General features: G+C 31.7%; 2 protein-coding genes across 2 annotated transcripts; both read right to left on the reverse strand.

Moving 5' to 3' along the window:
• Positions 1-1,115: 1,115 nt before the first annotated feature.
• Positions 1,116-2,471, reverse strand: LOC147069553 (uncharacterized). Its single transcript, XM_085950316.1, has 2 exons — positions 2,411-2,471; positions 1,116-1,988 (listed from the first exon to the last, which is right to left on the reverse strand). Exons 1-2 carry the CDS (start codon positions 2,420-2,422, stop codon positions 1,434-1,436), a joined length of 567 nt encoding a protein of 188 aa, XP_085806442.1. The 5' UTR covers positions 2,423-2,471; the 3' UTR covers positions 1,116-1,433.
• A 2,953-nt stretch (positions 2,472-5,424) lies between these two features.
• LOC147069554 (uncharacterized) lies at positions 5,425-6,745 on the reverse strand. Its single transcript, XM_085950315.1, has 2 exons — positions 6,685-6,745; positions 5,425-6,276 (listed from the first exon to the last, which is right to left on the reverse strand). The coding sequence occupies exons 1-2, from the start codon at positions 6,694-6,696 to the stop codon at positions 5,722-5,724; spliced, it is 567 nt and encodes a 188-aa protein (XP_085806441.1). The 5' UTR covers positions 6,697-6,745; the 3' UTR covers positions 5,425-5,721.
• Between the last annotated feature and the right edge of the window lie 3,260 nt (positions 6,746-10,005).

Here is a 10,005-nt window from a genome sequence, read left to right on the forward strand (position 1 = left end):
CAAAATTTGAAATATATACTATATGAATTTTATTTTTCATTATCAAATAACAAATTTTACGACACACCATATACTCTCATAGGAAGTAGTTCTGGACAGCTAGTCACGCATATTAAAATCATTTAAAATTATAGGTAATACATATTTTAAGATATTGTATTATAAAATACGTTTATCAGCCCGGATATTCCAATTTTGAAAAATAAATTATTTCAGTTTTCAGTTTGTTTAAAATCACAAACGAAGGAAGCATTTTCTGACATTAATAATTGTATTCCGTACAAAAAATGTTCACAATTAAATTATACGTGCATAATATGTATAACAGTTGGCAGTGCTTTATTAAGGTACTGTGTAATAATTTATGTATGCAAAGATGAAAACAATATGTTGGAAAATTTTAGTTCATATTCTGGTTACTTGAATAACAATTGTATTTCTTATAAAATATTGACACTACATCTACTAATTATTTTGCAAAACGTATTCCTTGATTATAATAATACCTATTCGTGTATTTACAGTGGCTACTATAAAAATTAATACCGTGTTAACAGTATATGAAGGGTAAGTACACGAGAAGAAATAGGAATGTCATCAATTTTGTGAAATTGAGACTTAAATGTCATCTGGTGGCGAATTTTAGTGTACATAACTTAAATTCAGAGAGTCACGAGATATTTAACTTTCCAATTTTCCTATACAGGCTAATAAAGGGGAATGTCAGTTCGAAACTCGGGAAAAAGGAGAAATGTCTGTGGTCATACAAATCAATCATTCTACCGATATCTGTCAACTTTTGAGGTTATGTTACATTGTCGAATGTCGACGCGTTTTTCGGTAGTTATAATATTGTAATTGTAGTGGAGATTAAAATCATTTTTCCGCCAAGGTAACGAACTTCTGGCCAATAAAGCACAAGAATTAATCTTGTTACAATTAAATCTACAATCAAAAATGGTTTTCAGCTAATTTAAGCATTATAACTAATTGATTACTTTTATAATATTAATGTAATTCTATCATTACACAAAGGGTATTATTTGACATTTTTGATTAAATTTATGATTGTATCATGATTGTATTTTAAGTAAAAAAAATATAGTTTTATTTTTGCGATTTATTTCGACTTGCTTTCATATTATGCATATATCTATTTATACAACAAACATTAGAATATTAATAATACACTGTATTCCAGGTCAGAATGATATGTGAGAAACAGAGAAACATACATATATATAGATATAAACTTTACTGGCAAAATACCCAAAAGAATATAAACCAGTTACAGATACAGAAGATGAAAAGTAAGAAAGACAATTCAAAATAAGGTACAATATTTTAAATTAATAACACTATTAACACTAGTCAATATGAACGTCTGCGTATGTCATTTTAAACACGAGCTTTGGAAAGTTCTAGGTAATTAATTACCATCCTCCGTGAGCGTGTCCGTGTCCATGAGCATAAGCACCATGTCCGGCATAAGCACCATGGGCATAACCACCATGTCCGGCGTAAGCTCCATGACCTCCATGGGAAGCGGCGGAGACGGCGGCGAAGTGAGCGGCTTTAGCGTGGGCGACTTCAGGGGTATCTACGACATTTCCGTCATGACCAAGAGGAGCGGCACCATGGGCATAATGTCCACCATGACCATAAGCCCCACCATGACTGTAAGCTCCACCATGAGCATAAGCGCCTCCGTATTGTCCTGCATATCCGGCATCATGACCCCAGTTTCCATGATCTTGAGATTCGGCCAAACCTTCTCCCTTCCATTGACCATCATCGTTGTGGCCATGGCTGTAAACTCCTCCGTAGTGTCCTCCGTCATGTCCTCCATAGTTTCCACCATCATGTCCATTATCCCAGTTACCATGGTCTTGGGACTCGGCGAGTCCTTCTCCCTTCCATTGACCATCTTCATGTCCTCCCCAGTGTGCTGACGCGCAAGCGGCCAAGCACAGGAATGCGGCGACGTACTGAAAATATAACATCACAAATTAATATTTACACTAAATATAATATATTATACGATTTAAAATTGTATTTACTATAATGAAAATTTCATTGCTTTATAGTTACAAAATAATGTTAATCCGACTAAAAATCCAAGGTGTGATGAAACAATGCCTTACGCATTGAAATACGGGGGTTGCCCACAGCATCAATAAAACTAAACTTTCACTCTATTATAAAGTATTTTTTCACATTGTTTATGGAAAAGTAATAAAAACAAATAAAATATCTTGAATATAAAACTACGATAACCTTGAATAATAATTTCACCAAACATGATCTTAATTTTTTTTTAAAATATATTTTGTATTATAAATTCAATTAATGAAAAATGAAAAATGATGCTAATATATAATATTAAACTATTAATTATTATGTCACACACCATGGAGTTCATTTTGACGTAGTGTTGATTGAGCCTTTTCGAGCGAAAACTGCTTATGATCAATTGTAGAATATCACAGGCTTTATATTCAAAACAAATTTACCCCAATCTAAAACTGCAGCTTAGTAGAAGGGGCTCAATATCATTTGGTTGCACCGGTGAATGGTGATTTCATTATTAATAACACCACACAATAATAACAATACAATCTTTTAATATCATACAACACACACTTGTACTTTATGAATATATATATTCAATAACCAATTCTGTAGCATTGATAATTTATTTGTTGTCTTTACGTACCGAAAATAATAAAATATTTGTCATTATAAATGAAGCCAAACAGATAATATTATTTTAATTGTGCTTGGTGGATTGTATGTAAAAACATTCGTATAAGCTACGTGGTAATAAAACAAATCAATGTAAAATTATGTAATAAAGTTGATGGATACAAGTATTTTCTCGTAACTTAAATATTTGAAATTCGGTACCACACCGTATTTGTTCCCCTAGGACCTCTAAGTAGTATTTTCGGGTAGCTAGTCATATTGTATGTTAATACTTTGGACGCGGAAGACGCACCAGGCGCGTAATGACTAGGCGGCCGATCGATGTAATTAACGTGCATTTTAAAGGTGCTAATTAAAAAATCATTATCTACTCAGCAGAAAATGAGTTAATCGTATAAGAGGTATTTTTCGATACAACTATTTTCTTACAATATTATGTACCAATCTAACTTAAAAACGCTTTATTATGATTTCTACTCATATTAGACATGATTAAAAAAATAAAAGAAGGTCGCAAATACTGTCACTCGGATACTATCAACTTATTTTAAAGAAGATTAAAAATAACAAACCAATACTAATCCCATCTTTTGTCACTTGCGTACAAGCTACGTTTAAATGTCTTTTTATTCTCTAATGTCAGAAAGTGTTCTTTTTTCAAACGTATTTTTGTTTATTTAGTTTTAATGCAACGAATTTTAAAACCTCTCAGAATAACTTAAGTGCCCTGAGAATTTATAAAATGTATTTTCTCTGTCTACTTATGATGACTTTTCGTTCATTTTTTCCGAACTTAGTTCGATATATAAATTATTGCTAATCTAAAATAAATTGAAGAGGAATAGGCATGGTAAATAAGATACTTCAAAAAAATTCCAATTCATTACATCAACATAATATGCAATTATGTCAATGCGATTGGACCTAGCTGCAGATATATGCTGGTATTATTATTGAAGCAGAATAACTTTTGGTAACTTTTTAATCATTTTTAAGTATATTTTCTCAATAGATTTATGATAAATCTTTATTCACTTCTTTGGCCAGCATGTATTAATGAAGAAGAAGAATATAGATGTAAAAATTTCCATATAAAAAATACATGTAAATTGGGAATGGTAACCATAATAATCGACTTATTTACAAAAAAAAAATAAGATATACTTACATATATATTGTTATTCTACTTCTCTGTAATAACCAAGCTAAAATTTTTAATTTATACTATAAAATTTAATTTTTCATTATCGAATAACAAATCTCACATAACACCACATTTACTCATATAGGAAGTAGTTCCGGATAACTAGTCATTTATTAAAACCATGGTGAGTATTTTCAGATATACATGTAACCACTTCTGTCAGGCCGGATATTCTAATTTTGAAAAGTAAATTATTTTAGTTGTCAGTTTATTCAAAAACTTCAAAACAAAAGTATCATTTACTGTCATTTGTATTCCATACTGAACAAAATATTCATAATTAAATTATAAATATATAAGTATAGTTAGCGGTGCTTCATTACGGTAATATGCAATTAATGTTTGGAAGATGGAAACGATTTGTTGGAAAATTTAAACAGATATTCTGGCCACTTGAATTTCTATTACTTCTGAAAACTTGAACTACATTTACTTAGTATGCAAAACGTATTCCTTGATAAAACGTTTTTATTTGTGCATTTATAGTGTATATTATAAAAATTAAAAATATGTCAAGAGTATAATAATATGATGTTCACTCATTTCATAAAATACAGTCTCCCATGACATCAGCTATTCTAAATACAAAAATAACAAATATCATATTTTAAAGGGTATAGGTTGTAGTGTAGTAGTTAAAAAATTAACTCTAAAGTAAAATCTTGTGAGTTTAATTCTCACTGGATGTAGTGCGTATTTCCTTATTAGTGTGGACTTATATAACATTACACTTTTATCTGTATTAAAAGATATATATAAAATATTTAGTAAGTCCCACACCACACTCCTATTGCTATCATAATTATCAGTACCGAATAAATTTTATTATAAAATTAAGTACTTATGTAGTATAGATTAAAATAATTATTAGGTACCTCAAGGTATCATCTGACAAATAAAGCACAACAAGTAATTCTGTTACAAATAAATCTACAATCAAAATAATTTTCAGCTGATTTTCGCATTATACGTAAATGAGTAAGTACATATTTTAATTACTTTTGTAATTCTCTATCTTTATACAAAAGGTATTCTTTGAAATTTTTGATTATATTTATTTTACGATTGTATCATGATTCTAATATCCAATTTTCCTATACAGACTAATAAGGAGGAATGTCAGTTTGAATCTTGGGAAAAGGGAGAAATGTCTATGGTTATAAAATCAATTATTCCATATCTGTCAACTTTTGAGGTTATGTTACATTGTCGAATGTCGACGCGTTTTTCGGTAGTTATAATATTGTTATTGTAGTGTAGATTAAAATCATTTTTACGCCAAGGTAACGAACTTCTGGCCAATAAAGTACAAGAATTAAACTTGTTACAAATAAATCTACAATCAAAAATTATTTTCAGCTGATTTAAGCATTATACATAATTGATTGCATAACTGTTCTATTTACTTTTATAATATTATTGTAAATCTCTATCATTATACAAAAGATATTCTTTGTCATTTTTGATTAAATTTATGATTGTATTTTAAATGAAAAAAATGTAGTTTTCTTTTTGCGATTTATTTCGACTTGCTTTCATATTATACATAATATATACATTTATACAACAAACATTACAATAATACATTGTATTCCAGATCAGAATGACATGTGAGAAACATACATATATAGAGATATAAATTTTACTGGCAAATACCCAAAAGAATATATACCAGTTATAGATACAGAAGATGGAAAGTAAGAAAGACAATTCAAAATAAGGTACAATATTTAAAATTAATAACACTAGTCAATATGAACGTCTGCGTATGTCATTTTAAACACCAGCTTTGGAAAGTTTCAGGTAATTAATTACCATCCTCCGTGAGCGTGTCCATGTCCATGAGCATAAGCACCATGTCCGGCATAAGCACCATGGGCATAACCACCATGTCCGGCGTAAGCTCCATGACCTCCATGGGAAGCGGCGGAGACAGCGGCAAAGTGAGCGGCTTTAGCGTGGGCGACTTCAGGGGTATCTACGACATTTCCGTCATGACCAAGAGGAGCGGCGCCATGGGCATAATGTCCACCATGACCATAAGCTCCACCATGACCGTAAGCTCCACCATGAGCATAAGCGCCTCCGTATTGTCCTGCATATCCGGCATCATGACCCCAGTTTCCATGATCTTGAGATTCGGCCAGACCTTCTCCCTTCCATTGACCATCATCGTTGTGTCCATGGCTGTAAACTCCTCCGTAGTGTCCTCCGTCATGTCCTCCGTAGTTTCCACCATCATGTCCATTATCCCAGTTACCATGGTCTTGGGACTCGGCGAGTCCTTCTCCCTTCCATTGACCATCTTCATGTCCTCCCCAGTGTGCTGACGCGCAAGCGGCCAAGCACAGGAATGCGGCGACGTACTGAAAATATAACATCATATATTAATATTTACACTAAATATAATATATTAAACGATTTAAAATTATATTTACTATTACAAAAATGTCATTGCTCTATGTTTACAGAATAATGTTAATTGAACCAATAACCCAAGGTGTGATGAGACAATGCCTTACGCATTGGAATACGGGGGTTGCCCACAGCATCAATAAAACTAAACTTTCACTCTATTATAAAGTATTTGTTCACATTGTTTATGGAAAAGTAATAAAAACAAATAGAATATCTTGAATATAAAACTACGATAGCCTTGAACAATAATTTCACCGAATATTTTTAAATAAATTTTGTATTACAAATTCAATTATTGAAAAATGAAAAATGATGCTATTATATAATATTAAATTATTAATTATAATGTCACACACCATGGAGTTCATTTTGACGTAGTGTTGATTGAGCCTTTTCGAGCGAAAACTGCTTATGATCAAAAATAGATTGGCACAGGCTTTATATTCAAAATAATTCACCCCAATCTAAAACTGCAGTCGAGTAGAAGGGGCTCAATACCATTTGGTTGCACCGGTGAGTACTGATTTCCTTATTAATAACACCTCACAATAATAACAACACATTTTTTAATATCATAGAACACACACTTGAAACTTTTATGAATACATATAATATATGTATTTACTAACCAATTCTGTAGCATTGATAATTCATTTGTTGTCTTACCGAAAATAATAAAACATTGTTCATTAATAAATGAAGCCATGTAGATAAAACCTTAATCGTATTTGGTAGATTGTATGTAAAAACGTTCGCATAAGCTACGTGGTAATAAAACAAATCAATGTACTATTTTGTTATATATGAATCTGTTGGTGTAGTATATAATTTAAAATGTAATGTTCTCAAATTCTTTAAATGGAGAATAATTATAATATTAAAGCGGGAATCACATTAAGATGCATTTCGCGGGGTTACATGAAAGTTGTACGTATGCAGTTCATCGTGGGACACTTATTCGTGCGCCGCAGTACGTGAAACATGAGTTCGTATAACATTTTATCAAATGACGAGTTTTTCGTTGAACATTTCACCGTGGAATACATTTGTGCGTATCTTACAAAATGCGGCGATAGTTTGCAAATAGTACTGTTTGATTAACCCAATTAGATTTACCCTAACCTAACCTAACCTAGTAAAGACATCTCATAAAATTCATATTAAATCTAATTGGAACAGCAAACTAGCGCCACATGTTGTAGCATACGTACAAATGTATTCCAGGCTAAAATGTTCAACGAAGAACTCGTCATTTGATAAAATGTTATACGAACTCATATTTCACGTACTGCGGTGCACTTTTCGAATGTTATGTCAAAATCACGTTCTTTTGTTTTTAGCAGTTGGCACTATGTATTTTCTATGATAATGTTGTCTATTATCTATGGCCTGCAGGTTGGGTTCTTTTATCTATGAATGTCATGCCGCATGTATTATAACGTACGCACACGTACAAACTGTTAAAATGAATTAAAATTAGCATCAATATTAATAATAATTCAAATTACTTTTACATTATAGTAGGCACTCTTCATCAGTGTCATTCTTCAGTGAATTTACGAGATGGTGCATGTTCAAAATATTGTGCAAAATGACGAAACCATAGACATTTTTATCGCAGTGAGTTTACGTGATAGTCCGCGACATCGTATCTGGAAATTTGTACGTAAACAGTTCACCGCAGGACACGTATTCGTGCGGCCATGAAGAATATGACAAAAACCTTCAAAACGTCTTGCAGGTGGCGATGTAGTTCAGTGCAACGTGAAGTGCTCTCATTGTTGTTTTAGTGATTACGGCAGATTTGGCACCAGCTGATAATGTTCGTTTAAAGGTTCAAAATGTGCTACGGGATGAGAGGCACCAGTCTGATAACATTTTAAACACCAAGAACAACGACATTACACACTTTTTTCGCGTTGCGGCAGCCCGTGACTGTAGGCTACAAGCACCGTGACATGCACCTCAGTTTGGGTCGCGCTTAAGTCACATTTTCGGTAGGTATCCTACACATATGCCAATTAAAATAGTGAACTTAAAAAAAAAAAATTTGGTTAAAAACAAAGTCCGAGATGGCGATTCAGTGGATGCAAGAATAGGTAAAGAATTTTTCAAAGAACGACTTAATTACAATATTCGTTAAAATTTCAAATTGCAATAGAATTAGGAAAATGTATGTTCGAAGAAAATAGATCCCTTCATTTACTATCGTGTTTATTTTTCAATTTTTTGACCAGCATAGATATAATGAAGAAGATAGATGTAAAAATTGCCATTTAAAAATAGGTGTAAAATTTGGAATGGTAACCGTAAAAATTAACTTTTTTTTAAATATATATATGATATACTTACATATACACCCACGATGGCCGGGAGGCTTAAGCGTCGGCCTATAGAGTCATGGATCCCAGGTTCAAAGCCTTGATCTGGCAAGTACACATATTGTTTTTTCAATTTGTGTATGAGTCAGAGTATGGACCTAATAGGTTGAGCAAGTGGCTGACAATCCATTTCTCGTAAAAACAAAAATCTTTCAAACCTCCACTCTGTGGAGGCCTATATAAACTTATTAGGAACGGACATGGAATAAAAAAAAACATATTATTCTATTTCTATATAATAATCAAACCAAAATTTTAAACTTATACTATAGCAATTTATCTTTTCATTATCAAATAACAAATCTCACGTCACACAACATTTACTCCTTTAGGAAGTAGTTCCAGATAACTAGTCATGTGTAATAAAATCAATGAAAACAATAGTGATTTCGAGATAGGTATAAGTAACCACTTCTGTCAGGCCGGGTATTACAATTTTGAAAAATAAATTATTTCGGTTGTCATTTTGTTCAAAAACTTTAAAACAGACGAAGGCAGCATTTACTGTCATTTTTATTCCGTACAAAAAAAAACATAATTAAATTATACGCGTATATAAAATAGTTGGCAGTCCTTCATTAAGGTAATGTGCAATTAAGGTACAAAGGTTTAGGTTTAAGCAAATTAAGGTTCGAAGCCTGGGTCTCGCTAGTACACAATATATTGTTTTTCAATTTGTGTATAAGTTTGATTATGGACCTAATAGGTTTAACAAGTGACTGACAATAATATCTCGTAAAAACAAAATGTTTTAATACAAACCCCTACTCTGTGGAGGCCCATATTATGATTTTATTACAACATGGTCGAAAGAATGTTTGCAAAGATGAAAATGATTTGTCGGAAAAGTTTAGCAGATTCTCTGGCCATTTGAATACAATTGTATTACTTGTGAAATTTTGACAATACATCTACTTAATCTACAAAACGTATTCCTTCATAATAGTAATACTTTTTCATGCATTTATATTGTGTCTAATAAAAATTAAAAACGTGTCAAAAGTATACTATGTTAACGCCTCCTATAGTATACAGTGTCCCATGACATCTATAATAATTACTAAAATACATTATAACAAAATTTGTTAATTAAATCATATTTAATGAATGTATTTGTAGTGAATTAGGTTAAAAATTCAATTCTAAATTATTATGTTGTGAGTTCAATAATTCTCCCTGGATATAATGCCAATTGTTTTATTAGTGTGAACTAATCAATGACATATTAAATGGACAACTCACTTCATACCCGGCGCGCACGAGAAATTGTGCATGAAAGTCATTCACAGATGTATA

The sequence above is a fragment of the Rhyacophila brunnea genome, unplaced genomic scaffold, assembly GCF_057557595.1.
Source record: "Rhyacophila brunnea isolate RB1 unplaced genomic scaffold, BYU_Rbru_1.0 scaffold_23, whole genome shotgun sequence".
NCBI lineage: Eukaryota > Metazoa > Arthropoda > Insecta > Trichoptera > Rhyacophilidae > Rhyacophila > Rhyacophila brunnea.